Source organism: Sturnira hondurensis, unplaced genomic scaffold (genome assembly GCF_014824575.4).
Source record: "Sturnira hondurensis isolate 20B ecotype Veracruz unplaced genomic scaffold, ASM1482457v3 Scaffold0018525, whole genome shotgun sequence".
Classification (NCBI taxonomy): Eukaryota; Metazoa; Chordata; class Mammalia; order Chiroptera; family Phyllostomidae; genus Sturnira; species Sturnira hondurensis.
Window position 1 is genome coordinate 4,188,459 of NW_028091156.1, and position 14,152 is coordinate 4,202,610.

Consider the following 14,152-nt stretch of genomic DNA (forward strand, 5'->3'; position numbering starts at 1 on the left):
CTTTTTGTGTATGTTTCACAGGCTGCGAATAAAAATGTGAAAGTACCGCCTCCCGTCCCATCGAAACCCAAACAGATCAATCTGCCACATTTTGGACAGACGAATCCATCCCCGATGGACAGCAGGCCTGATGGGGATCCTCAGCCACCATCAGCAGCCGTCCCAACTGTGGGAAATAAACCCAAAGCAGCAGGGCAGCAGCAGAGGGTCCTGCTGGTCCCCGGTGCACCACTGGGGGGCCAAGACCAAGTCCTCATTCCAGGCTCCAAGCAAGAGAGTCCACCAGCCGCGGCAGTCCGGCCATTCACACCACAGCCTTCCAAGGATGCCCTCCTTCCCCCCTTCCGGAAGCCCCAGACAGTGGCGGCCAGCTCCATATACTCCATGTACACCCAGCACGCGGCTCCCGGGAAGAACTTCCAGCAGGCAGTGCAGAGCGCGCTGACCAAGTCGCACGCCCGAGGGCCGCCCTTTCCGAGCGGTAAGGTTCTGGGTCGTCCTCTTTTTTTTAAGACTTCATTTATTTATTTTTAGAGGGGAAGGGAAGGAGAGAAGGAGAGAAGGAGAGAAGTATCAATGTATGGTTGCCTCTCATGAGTCCCCTGCCGGGAACTGGCCTGCAACCCAGGCATGTGCCCTGACTGGGAATCGAACTGCGATCGTGTGGTTCGCAGGCCGGCACTCAATCCACTGAGCTACACCAGCCAGTGGTCGTCCTCTTACCTGCATAGGTGGTGCTGGTCCCACACCAGAGCTGCCCTCTGTCTGGAAGCCGATGACTAGTCCCTGTGTGACCGATGTCCGTGTTCTTAGGGTTTCGTTTACTTATGTCTTCTGGTCTTCATTGGGAGTTTAAACTGAGTTCCTGCCAAACAGCAGCCACTGTGGTGGGCACCAGTGGTAATAGATGGATTGAATGAAATGCTGTGGAAAAATCGGTGAATAAAATAGAGGAATCAAACCGATAGGAAGACATAGCCTTCTGCATGGCAGTTCCCGTGGGCGTCTGCTCCCCACTGACCCGGGAGCTCCTTTAGAACGAGGACTCCAGCTCGTTGGGGTCTGGGGAGCCGGTGTCCATGGTGGACACGGCACCCAAGGCTCTGTGGTCACCTCAGGTGACCAGATGTTTTCTTGGCGCGTGGACGATCGGACAGCTGCCGCTGTGGGGTGTGGGGGTGTTTCTCTTTGTTGTTTTAAGAAATAACCCTCCCTGCTATATTTTATATTTAACTGGAGGACATGACCACTAGTTAAATATAAAAACCCAAAGAGACGACTCTGTGTTAAACGCACATAATCTGGTCCTTTGTTGGGTTCTAAGAGTCTTTCAGTAGTTTTATAAGACTGGAGTAAAATTCACCATGTCTTATTGGAAAGAAAATGGCTTTCTGGGCATGAAATAAGCATGTGCTTGTGGCCAAGATGCCGTAATTAGACAGCAAGAATTAAAAATGTATGCGACATCTTACTCTCTTCCTGAGTCTCCATGAAAACTGCTAATGTGCTAATTTGGGGGTTAGATACTTTTGATCCAATTAGAAGGTTGGGGGAATAGTTTTGGTAAGTTTAAGTGCTGTTAATAATTTTGTAAGCCAAACCTGGTTTCTCACATGGGTTTACTTTTGAAAGTTATGAAAGATGGGAGACTGTTCAGTTTTAATCTGGACGTAGGACAGGAGTACCAGTTTTCATGGATTCTCCATTTCTTTTTGCTCTTGGCATGTTAAATTTGGGATGCTGCCGTCAGAGATCTCTCACGATTGTAATTGGTGGCATTTTCTTTCTTACTAGTGTATAAAATAATGGCACATGTCACAATTAGTGGGGTTTTGATTCTGTAATAAGTTTATTAGGCACAAATGGGAACCTTGCTCTGTCGTTTGTTATTTTAAAAAATCAGTTGCAGCCCTGGCTGGCATAGCTCAGTGGATCGAGCGCGGGCCTGCAAACCAGACAGTCGCGGTTCGATTCCCGGTCAGGGCACATGCCTGGGTTGCAGGCCGGTTCCTTGCAGGCTAACTACCAGCAGGGGATGCACAAAAGGCAACCATACATTGATGTTTCTCTCCCTCTCTCCTTCCCCTCTAAAGATAAATAAATAAATAAAATCTTTAAAAAAAAATCTGTTGCAGTGAAGGGTGTTCCGCAGAAACGTGGGGGTTATCAGCAGCTTTAATCATTGTGAGCTGCATCTGGTACTGGCCAGTTTTGTTTAGTTAACGCTAATCAGAGCTTGTTCCCGTCTGCAACAGTCTACGGCAAGCCTGTCCTCGCTGCCGCCCAGAGCCAGCAGCAGCACCCAGAGCACGTCTACTTGGGGAACCAGGGCAAACCCGGTGGTCCGGAGCCTGAGGCAGAGCCCGCTCCGTCGGTTCCGGAGAGCCATGAGAACGAGAGAATCCCGAGACCCCTCAGCCCGACCAAGCTGCTGCCTTTCTTGTCGAATCCGTACCGAAACCAGAGTGATGCTGACTTGGAAGCGCTGCGAAAGAAACTGTCTAACGCACCAAGGCCCCTAAAAAAGCGGAGCTCCATCACAGAGCCCGAGGGTCCTAATGGGCCGAACATCCAGAAGCTGCTGTATCAGAGGACCACCCTTGCTGCCATGGAAACCATCTCCGGGCCATCGTCATACCCATCCAAGCCGGCCTCGGTGGCCACTGGCCCTGAGAGCCCAGCAGAGATCCCGAACCCGTATCTACATGCGGAGCCGGAGAAGGAGGTGGTCTCTCTGGCCCCTGAAGCACTGTCCCCACAGGAACCCGGGGATGCCGGCACCGAGAGCAGTGACATGCCCACTCCTTCTCCGGGCCTTGATTACGTGCCCGAAGGAGTCCCAGACACTAGCCCAGGTTTCCAGAACAGTGTGGAGGAACCAAACCCAGAGGCTCCCCACCTGCTCGAAGTGTACCTGGAGGAGTACCCCCCCTACCCACCGCCGCCCTACCCATCTGGGGAGCCAGAGGGGCCAGGGGAAGACTCGGGGAGCATGTGCCCACCCGAAATCACCGGGCAGGTGGCCCTGCCTCCGGTAGGTAACGCGGTATCTCGGGACCGGTTCGGGAGCCCTGTCACTCTTCCAGGTGGCGGTTTGTCCGTGCTGTGGTGGATGACTGACTGTGTTTCACTAGCTTTTGAAAAGTTCATTCTCTCTACTTTGTTACGTGGCTCTATTCATTACGCTGTTATTATTTATATTCTTTTCTGAATGATGTATACTTCACTAAAAAGTGCTCAATGTATACTTTTCCAGCATCTTTACCCACTCGGCCAAGATGTTACTCCTCTCCTTTCATTGGTGGTCTGTCGCTTTGCCCAGGACCCTCAATTTTCCATGTGTTTCCTCTGCAGGGCAAAAGGACAAACTTACGTAAAACTGGTTCCGAGCGAATTGCTCACGGAATGAGGGTGAAATTCAACCCTCTTGCTTTACTTCTGGATTCATCTTTGGAGGGAGAATTTGACCTTGTGCAGAGGATTATTTATGAGGTACGATTGCATTAGTCAGGTTCTTAAACGTGACCTTGTATTAATAGTTTGACCTTGTATTAGAGTTTGCTGTAAAGCCCTGATTCGAAAGCTACAACAGGGGAGTTTTATTTTAAAATTTTCTTTTGGGGGAGGTGGGGCTGTGGAGAGAGACTCTAGAGCTTGCTCCAAAATTGGCTTTGCTGGTGCCAAAGGCGTGACTATGAAGTTTTGATAATGCAGAAGTTCACTTGTCACTGGGGTCCTCTAAAGTCCTTTCCTTTCTCGGGGAGACCCTTACCCTCTTTCAAAAATGGCTCAGGCTTGGATTTATACTGGGCAGTGTTAAATTACAGATGTGGCCCCTACTTTTCCTAAGCCTATTATTTAAAATATTTTTAGTTTGACCTTTTTTCCTTCCATGGAAAGTGCCACTTCTAGTTAGACACTAATTTGTGGTGGGGAGTTGGAGGGTAAATAAACAAAGCTGACTATAGGGATGTAGTTTCTGGCTGTTCTTCAGTTTTTCAAGAACCTTTTTATAGCGAATACCTACTTAATATGGCTATTTCGTCTGTCTTATTTCTAGAATTGTTTTAGGCAGAGTTTTCTTGGCTCCTGTGGTATTTTTTTAAGCTCATAATTAAAACCCGCAAGTGTGTTTGTGTTTTTGTGATGCTGTAAAGCCAGTGAATAGTGACGTCAGGTGTCGAGCCACTGGAATGACGATTGTCCTCCCTCTGACACTTCAGGTCGAGGACCCGAGCCTGCCCAATGACGAGGGCATCACAGCTCTGCACAACGCCGTGTGTGCCGGGCACACGGAGATCGTGAAGTTCCTGGTGCAGTTCGGGGTGAACGTCAACGCTGCCGACAGCGATGGCTGGTGAGAGGTCCTCAAGCCCCTCCCTGCTCACGCTCGCGCTGGAGGCGCCACGCAGCCCGGAACGGGCGTTGCCCTTGGGGAGTGTGGGGGCGTGTGTGTCCTCGAGCCACCTGCCCCCCAGCAGGGGGCACGTGGTGGATGCTTCTGGGGAATTGGCAAGTCCTCCTTCTGGACATGCCATTCTGGAAGCTGATGGAGTTTTAAAAGTTTAGTATTTGAACAGTAGAAATAAGAAATGTCACAAAGTGGTACACAGTTGATCAGCACGCGTCGGCAGATTTGAGAAATCTGATTTAAGCAAGCTCTTCCCCCCCACCCCCACGCCCTGAACTTGCTCTGAGCCTTCAGCGTGCTGACACCTGTGCGTGTGACTCCAGAGGGGGAAGTCACAGTTTGTCGTCTTTTCCTGATATGTTTCACCATGGAATCCCTTTTTCACGGAACACTTCGTGGAATGGTTCAGTGTGCAGAAAACATGGGCGTTAATCAGTGATGAATGGCACGGTTCATTGGATGCTGGGCCATTATAAATAGCGAGAATGACGATTCTAGCAGTTATCGTCACCCCTGTAACTGGAGGAGAGTGACTAGTAAATGTTGCCTTTTGTTCCATTTAAAAAGTGTTTTAAATAATATGCTTTTTTTGGAAGCATATAAGGTTTCTTTTTCATGCCCAGTTTTTTTAAAGTTATAATCATGCCATGTTTACTCAGGTGTTTTACTCTTACAGCCTGTTTTCCTGTTCAGATGAAACAGTTATGCTGCAAAACCAAGTCTGCACGCACACACGTGTGAGACACACATGTGCCTGAGTGTAAATAGCCCCTGTGCTTCCACAGCTGTGTGCTCACGTGTGTGACCATTTCCCGCTTGTGAGACATTTGTACTGCTTTCCAGCTTTTTTTCTTATAAAAAGCACTTGGAGAAGCATTCTTGTTAACATTTTTAAAGATTATATTTATAGAGCCCTGGCTGGTGTAGCTTAGTGGACTGAGCGCGGGCCTGCGAACCAATGGATCACGGTTCGATTCCCAGTCAGGGCACATGCCTGGGTTGCAGGCCAGTTCCCAGCAGGGGACTGACGAGAGGCAACCATACATTGATATTCTCTCCTTCTCTCCTTCGCTCCTTCTCTTCTACTCTAAAGGTAAATAAACCTTTAAAAGAGAATAAAAATTATATTTATAAAAATAACGTGTGCCCACCGCGGACAATGCACAAAACTGAGAAATAGGAGAGCACAGCGCACGCTCTGCGCCCCAGAGAGGAGGGGTAGTGGGCACCATTAATCTGCTGCTGTATTTTCTTCAAGCTCATGCATATGCACAGTAGTTTAGTCTAATTTTTAAATTTAACTTACAAAATAAATTCTTAGTGTGTGGTAATGTCCTTGTTTCCCAATATTGGGAACTCAGATCATATGTAATTTTTCACTGTTACAGAAGCCATTGATAAAAAAATAGCCGCAGTGATACTCACCAAACTAGTGGCGATCATGTCCTTATCAAGAACAGGAGCACGTTTCTTTTTACAGCCATGTACCCAGGGGAACTGAAGAGCGAAGAGCAAAGGGAAGAAAAGGGTGAAGGAGCCAAATCTCATGTACTTGAGGGTCTGATTAAAGTTCTCGAGCCCATCTTCTGAGTTAGGCAGTGGAACCGGCCCTACTTATGCCTTTATTGTTAGTCTGGGGGCATTTCCAGCGCACAGTAAAAGGTCTTCATGAGTTCCCGCTCACCAGCTGCCTAAAGTAGATCGAAACGTGTGTACGTGTGTGTTTTAGGTTCATGTGGGTTTACTTAGCTGAGGAATAATGGTGGCAGTGTGAGTAATCAGGCCCTGCCGAGTGGTCGCGTCCGGCAGACGAAGCCCCCAGCCCGCTGTGTCCTCCCCTCCCCCCGCAGGACCCCGCTGCACTGCGCCGCATCTTGCAACAACGTGCAGGTGTGCAAGTTCCTGGTGGAGTCGGGGGCCGCCGTGTTCGCCATGACCTACAGTGACCTGCAGACCGCGGCGGACAAGTGCGAGGAGATGGAGGAGGGCTACACCCAGTGCTCTCAGTTTCTGTATGGTGCGTGACCACACGATTCACGGGCGGCGACCACGCCACTCGGGGCCCCTCCCCCTCTGGGCCGTCATGCATGAGTGCTTTTAGAATTTGGGAAGCTGTTTCTGCGTTGAGCGTAGGCCTGCGCCCTGAAAGGAAGGCCATCGTGGTCCTGGACACTGACACAGCTCTCGTGTGTGTGCCTGGGGACGGCTGCCGTCAGGGACCCTGATCTAGTGGTGTTCGCGGCTTTTGATCCGCAAAAGACCCTCCACTGAGACTTCACTGCTTGCAGTGACGGCCTCTCTGAGCAAACGGAACCCCTCCTTCCACGATGATCGAGGAAGACGCAGTCGGGGTACGAACCCCACTGACCCAGGGCTTCCTGCTGAATCCAGCCGGTCATCCGGTTTAACAAAGGCAACATATTTTAGAACAGACTTTTTGCCTCTTTCATTTTGTCGATTTTGAGGTCATGGTTCCGACTGGTGGTGCCGGCAGCTCTGTGCCTGGAGAAGAAAGGACGGGCAGCCCCAGAGGCTGGGTGGCTTTTTCTGCACAAAGTTTCCATTTGCAAGATGAAATTAGATTAGGTGACGAGGTTCCTTTTCCTTTTTAGTTTGGCTTCAGAGGTGCGGAGAAGGGAAAGAGAGGGACGAGGAGGGCCCGAGACGTCGTAGCGCTCAGGCAAGGCCCCAGAGGTTAGAGACACGGGCTCTGTCCTCTTGGCACTGACCGTCCGCCGTTTCCCTGGGCCTGTTGGCAAAGAGGACAGAGAGTCGGAGGGAGACCACAAACCCAAGTTCCTTTCCTTCCTCAGCTGTTAGTTTTTAATGTTGATGTTTATTCTTTTTGTTTACATTTGGAACTCTGGATCGGGGAATAATTTTGATGTGCTAACTTTTTTTAAAATTAATGTGGTATATTCATGTATTTTTGTTATAATTAATGTAACGGCCACCCTGAGCTTTACTTCAGCATGGGCAGGACTTTTAAAAACTTCTGTGCGCATCAGTCAGGTCAGAGATTGGGCCCAAACGGTGAAGGGTCCAGCCAGCTATAAAACCTTGTGGAATCTTGGGAACATCCAGGCCTTGTCCTGGTGACCCTGGCTGTCATGCTTTGCATGTCTTGTTCAAACAGAGAAGTTGGAAATTCACTTGTCCCGGTTAGTAGAAATCTAACCCTTCAGATTGGCAGAGCCTTCTTATGGAACAGTTTCATTTCTTGTTGCCTTTTTGCTCAGAGAACGAGAGATACCTTGTGTGCTACAGCATACTAATTGGTGTCGAAATAATAAGTTCCTAATGAATAGTTGTGTGTTCACCTAAGTTGAAAGAACCTACTATTCAGAAGCAAGCAGATATTTTCCTGGCTTTCCTAAAAACATAAAGGCGGCTATTTTTAGTGAACTCTGCATTGCTTGGGACCTTCTTGCCCAGTCTTTTTCCTTCCCTTCCTTCCTGTAACCTGCTTGTTAGGGGTCATTGTCTCTCCGAGTGGTGCCCCATAGGATAGGAAGGCGTACGTGGAGAAAGGTGACACAAGGTGATGTTGACCTGCTGACAGGTGGACTTCAGGGGGCTTCCCCTCCACAGTCTGTGGATTTCACTAGTTTAGAATTCAGGTTCTTGTTATTTTCAGGTCGACTCTATACAGACTTATTTTCAGTCACGTCTAAAATACTTAGCCATGTTGTGCATTTGAGCAGAGTTCATGTATTTTTCGTTTGTTTTTCCCCCTTTGGACATCGATCAAGACGACCGTAATAGCACCATACTCCTGCTCGCTGTCCTCTCTCTGCTCTGCGTTTGAGGGAGAGAATGAGGTCATGCTCCCTGAGTGCCTTGTCCTGGGACTCTGAAGTCCCCAGGCAGATTGTCACTTGTTCTATGTCCCAGCCAGAACAGTTAGTTCTTTTTCTGTCCCTGGGCTCGCGAAAGTTTTGTGTTCTGTGTCAGACTCGTTTTGAGAGGTGCCCGGGTGTTGGCGAGTTTACGGAGCTATTTCAGGGCCGGCAGCACAGGGTGACTTGTCTCTCACACGTTCCCTCCCCTCTGCTGGCCTCCCCCTGCCCGGGAAATCGGAGTCTTGAACGTGCAATGGTGTGAGTGCTAATGTTCAGCGCGTGCCCACCCATCCTCCTCTGACTCCGGCTGAACGTTGGGGAGGGGGCCGTGCTCCAAGTTACGTATCCTGTGCTCGTTCTTACCGTCCTGATTTTAGGGGTTCAGGAGAAGATGGGCATCATGAACAAAGGAGTCATTTACGCCCTTTGGGACTACGAGCCGCAGAACGACGATGAGCTGCCCCTGAAGGAGGGCGACTGCATGACGGTCATCCGCAGGGAAGACGAGGACGAAGTGGAGTGGTGGTGGGCGCGCCTGGCCGACAAGGAGGGCTACGTCCCGCGCAACCTGCTGGGAGTGAGTCATTGCCATCCCTGGGCTGTTCTGATGTGTGTGGGGAACGGGGGGTTTGTGGGAACCACCGTGTGTTCTGGCCGCAATGCACCCAGCAGACAGCTCTTCATTAATGAGACGTGGAATTTAAAAATTTGAAGGTCTTAGATTTGGACTAAAAGCCATGTTTTCAGTGATTCCCATTCAGTCCAAAACAGTGTGTTTCTGTGCTCGCTGGCCCCCAGGGCCTGGGGCTCCGCCCCGCAGGGAAAAGTAGAGTGACACCAGCTGGCTTGGGGATGGGCACCGAGACATGGGAGATGAATTTTATGTTTGCGTCCATTGGGATTTGCGAATCTGGCAGTGAGCTTGAACGGGGTTCTCGGTTCTTGTTCTATTGCATTTTAAGTTTCTTAAAAGCCAAGAAACGAATAAGGTCGCATCAACCGAGGATGCGTGGAGGGTGGGCGTCATCCCCTGAAGGCCCTCAGGAACATTTTCAGAGAAAAGGCCGGGTGGTTGGACAGAGGGGGGGGTGGGAGTAACATCTTTCTGGACTCCCCATGAGGCTCTTTCCCAGGTGCCATCGTTCCCTCACACGGTGCGCAGCCCAGGGGCATGGTGGGCGTGGGAAAGAGAGGGAGGGAAATGGCGAGGTTACTTGGGGGACTGAGGTGGAAGTTTAAAGTGCCTGCAACGTCTGTTGGTGAGGAGGGAAGGCGAGTCCGAGGCAGGAGGGGCCGGGGTAGCCCAGGCCGCACAGCATGCAGGGCAGGGCGCTGGCTCCCACGTCGCTCCTGCGTCCTGGGGCCTGGGTGCCCAGGGCAGCGGGCGGGAGATGGGGAGCTCTGGGAGGAGGGACGAAGCTGGTAGCCGGTACGCAGCAGGGAGGTAGTTCTGTCCGTGCTCTCATTACCTGCTGGATAGACGGGGTCTGTGCCCACTCTGGGTTTCCCTCTGGCATCGAGGCCACGGACCAGGTTGTGCTGCCTGGTCTGGCTACGCCCGAGTTACTGCCCACCGTCTGGGTTGCGGGCAGCGCTGCCGCCGCCTCCTGACTGTGCCTCCTCCCCGGCTGTTTGCCCGGTGTGCAGCCCAGCCGACTTCCTCCGTCCTCCTGCCCGCGTGACGGCAGCATTTGTTGTGACCGTGACATGGAGGGCAGAGGAGGGTGAAAGGGACAAAACCCCGGCCATGGAGCCCTGTACCTGGCTTGTAAGTGACTGATTGAAACAAATACAGGAGGGCTGTCATTCAGTACCCCATCTGCGTAGTAATGCCCATGGGCTGCCGCTTCCGTCCAGGCCAGACCTCGGCAAGTAAGCTCTGCCCCGGAGAACTCGGTGCCTTTAGTTCTTGAACAGAGCTGTCCTGCACGTGAGGACACGTGGGTGGCGCGGTTCGTTCCCAAGTGGGAAAGCCGTTGGCAAAGTTAGTTCCGCCTCATACGTGCGGCTCCGAGGTTCGGAATTCAGTGGGTGGGACTGGAGATTGTCACTTCGGTCCAGTGAACGATCCATGGTCCTTTGGAAATCTTTCCTGGTTGGGCGTGGTCCCTACACAACACTTTTTTTTGTTTCTTTGACATAAAAAAACCACATAAATGTTGGATTTCTAGCCAGAGATTCAGATGCAAGTTTAGAATATTATATTGGCTAAGTCTCTTTTTCAGGAGAATAATCCTTTGTATAATGTTGACCCACCAGTTGGGGGTTTAAGTTTTGGTTGGAAGTCGGGCCACTTTCTTTGAGTCAAACCTCTTTCCCTTTCTGAGAGGAGGGGAGGCGGACGGCCGTCGTTCTGGGTGCCAGTTGGGTCCCTAGTTCAACTTGCTCTGGGCTTCCAGACCAGAGAGCTCGTGACCTTGGCGTCCACGCCCCGCAGCGGCACCCGTCAGGGAGAACACAGACCCACGGGGTCCTGGAACACAGCGTCCCACTCGTGCTTCCATCCCCGGACCCTGACGGCCTCGAGTCTGTGGCACAGGGCCGCAGTCTCTCGTCACCTCCCTGGACTGTGGATGCAGGAGCAGGCAGCTCGCTGGGAGTGGCCTGCCGCAGGTCCCCACGCTCTGGAGACTGGGCGTGTGTTCAGCAGGCTGTGAGATCCAGCTCAGGCTTCGAGCAGCATGGATGGTCCTGTCGCTGCAGCTTGGTGGTGTTGCTGTGTAGGGACCTGTGCCTTTCAAATGCCCTGGCGGGAGAGCTGATCCGGAGAGTATTGGTGTCCCCAGGCAGCCCTGGGGCTTCACGTGGCAGAAAGAGTCCTTTCCGTAGTTTCATGCCTTCCTGTCTCACCGCCCCTCCCCCAGTAGTTCGTGGTTTTGGTCCACTCCACGCATGTGAATATTTATGAACTCTCTTACAGCTCTACCCGAGAATTAAACCGAGACAGAGGAGCTTGGCCTGACACTTTATAGAATTGCTGCCAACGAAGAATTAATCTGTTATCACTAAGAAGAAGTAACAGGATTGTCGGGGGCACCAACTTCACAAGACTTATTTTAACGGCCGTGTAACTTGAGAAGGCCACGAGGACCATGCTCTGGAGGGAAATGAAGGACTGCAGAAGTCGCTGGTAGTGGAGGACATCCGGCCCCGTGACGTGGAGCTTGCGGCCCAGCTGGCCTTCCCGTGCTGGGGCAGCTGTCCCAGGGCACACACCTGTTTTCCGCGGGAAACAGGGCCACTTACTGGGCAACTGGGACGTCAGCTTCCTGTCCTGCTGGAAAGGACCAGTGCCACTGTGGCGCCACCCCAATTGTGCCCAGCACCAGCTGGCCCTCAGGCCCCCCGAGGGCTCCTGCTGGCCGCATACCGTGGTCCTCAGTGCAGGGCGGTCAGTTGGCAGCCAGCGAGCAATAAACTTACTGTGTGAGTTCTTGTAGCATTGCAGAGTGATACCTATTTTGCAATACTGAAATGAAGCTACACTACAGATAATTAGGTGAGAATCTTGTTTTTAGGCTGAATTTGAATATTTATTGCTTTTTGTATCTTGGAAATTAGACACTTGGTATAAACTTACCGATACTATTTGTCAAGATCATAGCTGACCTTAAAACCAATTGTAATAAAATTAAACTTTTTGACTGTAAGCTTTTCTCTGTGTCAGTTTTCCATGTCACACACACACACACATGGCCTTAAGGTCACAAGCCATGGAGATCTTGTCCCCAGACAGAAGATGAGATTTACCAGCCATGTGATGAAATGCGAGAGGTGTGTCTGTTTGCAGAAGATGCTCAGTTTTGCCATCCGTGAGTTTGTTGGTGCTCTTTGATAGAGAATTCGGGCTTTGTGTTTGTTTTTGATTTTGAAGCTCTTAGAGAGAACGATAAGACAGACTGTGCCCTTGTTTTACGTTGCTTCACAGAGTTACACATGTTGAGTCGGGGATGGACATGGACACAGACAAAGGCTCCACGTTGCTTTGTTAGGTCACCAAGTTCGTGACTGGTTTTGGGGCCCGTTCTGCTTAGTGGAACTATGTTGTTTAATCGAAGATACAAATGAAAAGAACCAGCGGTCCCGTTTCCTTGCACGTTTTTAAGCTAAATTCAGCAAGAAAGGCAGAGAAAGGCCCTGTGGTTTTCAGCGTGACCGGGCAATAGTGACAACGCGAACGAGGAAATGTCAGGGGACATGCATGTGGACAGGATTCTAATCCTCCCCTACCCCCACCCACATTCCTATCCACGGGGGCTACAGACTACTTGTGTCCACGTAAAATCTGCGTGGAAGCCTAACCCCTAGTGCCCTTGCATTTGGAGGTGTGGCCTTTGGTGGGTAGGTTTGCATGGGTCATGGGTGGGGACCACGGAGGGGTCCGTGTAAGAGGCAGGGTCAGAGCTACCCCTCTCCTTCCCTGTGAGGGTGGCGTCTGCGGCCAGGAGAAGCGTCCTCACCCAACACACAGTCACCTGCCGCACTCGATCTCGGACTTCAGCCTGTAGAGCTGTGAGAAATAAATGTCCGCTGCTTAATGCCATCAAATCAGCGGCATTTTGTGATAGTGGCCCAAGCTGGCTGAGACCATCCATCCGGTTTTTCCATCCCACACTAAGTACTGTGTGAGGGGCTTTTCAGATACAGTTACACTTACTAATCCACGGGCCTTAAAACAGGGAGAATGTCCCACATGAGGCAGGGGGCCGGGCCATCCCACAAGCCTGCCTGAGCAGGAGTGAGGCAGAGTGGCAGGTGGGGACACCTGAAGTGTGCAGAGGATTCTGCCTGCCATCGCCGGCTGTGAAGATGAACAGGCTCATGACCCACTGAATGGGGACACTGACCACATCCCCCAGTGACAGCCAGCAAGAAATCGGGGGCCTCGGCCGACCCGAGTGGGCCTGGAGACCTCCTCCTTGAGTCTCCTGTGAGGAGCGAGTGGGCCAAGTGAGACCTGCATTGGACTCACCCACAGAACTGTGAGAGAGTGGGCCTGTCTTAGCCTCCGGTCTGTGCTCACCTGTTCCCATAGCAACGGGAGGCTGATGCCATGTGGTTCCTGTCCTGGGCTGGCGGCCGTGCGGACCTGTCGCATGGCCTGGCCCGGGGCCCTCATCCCACCACCAGGCCTCGTCTTCCTGATCTGAAATGGGCTTGAGTCCCATCACCCCTGTGCCAGTCACGCAGCTGAGGGAGGCCGTGCGGGGTGCTGCGTGTGAGTGCATTTGGTGGTACGTTCAAGACCACACATTAGGAAAGGGAAGATAGGAAAATTACAGTAATACATCATCTCCCTTGTATTTCTTTAGCCCTAAAGTTTGAATATCATTGGTTTCCCACTTATTATCAGAGTATTATTTCAAAGCTCCTTGTAGAGATATTTAAAAGTACCAAAAAAGGGCTATAAAGTGTGTGTGTGTGTGTGTGTGTGTGACACCACCATTACACTTGGGCATATTTCTTTGTTTTCGTTTTGTCTGATTTTTCCAACCATGTTAGTCCCCATGCTCCACTCCCTGGTCCCCCAGACACACTCCCCTTGTGCACTTTCAATCCTTAGTCACTTGAACGCCTGACTCCAGCCCAACACGGAGCTGCCGGATGGAGAGGACCATGTCCGCCGGGGGATTACTGAACCTTCACATTCACAGTCTCTTTCATATTCAGTCATGCACACAGTCTTCCCTGGGTCCTTGAACACCATGCACAGACCAGAAAAACTTATACTCATTGGAGGTGAATTTTGGGAAACCCACCTTCCTACCTTTTCCTGAAACGTGAGGCTGGGCTTGACCTATTTCCGGTCATCTTGCATCCTTGCCGTTTCCGTGGTCCTGCAGGATCACGGACAGCAGACCAGTGACGTGTCTGCCTGTCTGCTCTGCTCTCCTGTCCC

General features: G+C 51.3%; 1 protein-coding gene across 1 annotated transcript in view; it reads left to right on the plus strand.

Moving 5' to 3' along the window:
* The window catches only part of TP53BP2 (tumor protein p53 binding protein 2), a 49,648-nt gene extending 37,745 nt beyond the window's left edge, over positions 1 to 11,903 (plus strand). Inside the window, exons 12-18 of the mRNA XM_037069323.1 lie at positions 22 to 481; positions 2,256 to 3,034; positions 3,355 to 3,492; positions 4,224 to 4,357; positions 6,262 to 6,428; positions 8,631 to 8,830; positions 11,174 to 11,903. Coding sequence (XP_036925218.1) covers positions 22 to 481; positions 2,256 to 3,034; positions 3,355 to 3,492; positions 4,224 to 4,357; positions 6,262 to 6,428; positions 8,631 to 8,830; positions 11,174 to 11,215 — 1,920 coding nt within the window. The 3' untranslated portion in view covers positions 11,216 to 11,903. The remainder of the gene's footprint in view (positions 1 to 21; positions 482 to 2,255; positions 3,035 to 3,354; positions 3,493 to 4,223; positions 4,358 to 6,261; positions 6,429 to 8,630; positions 8,831 to 11,173) is intronic.
* The last annotated feature ends 2,249 nt before the right edge of the window (positions 11,904 to 14,152 follow it).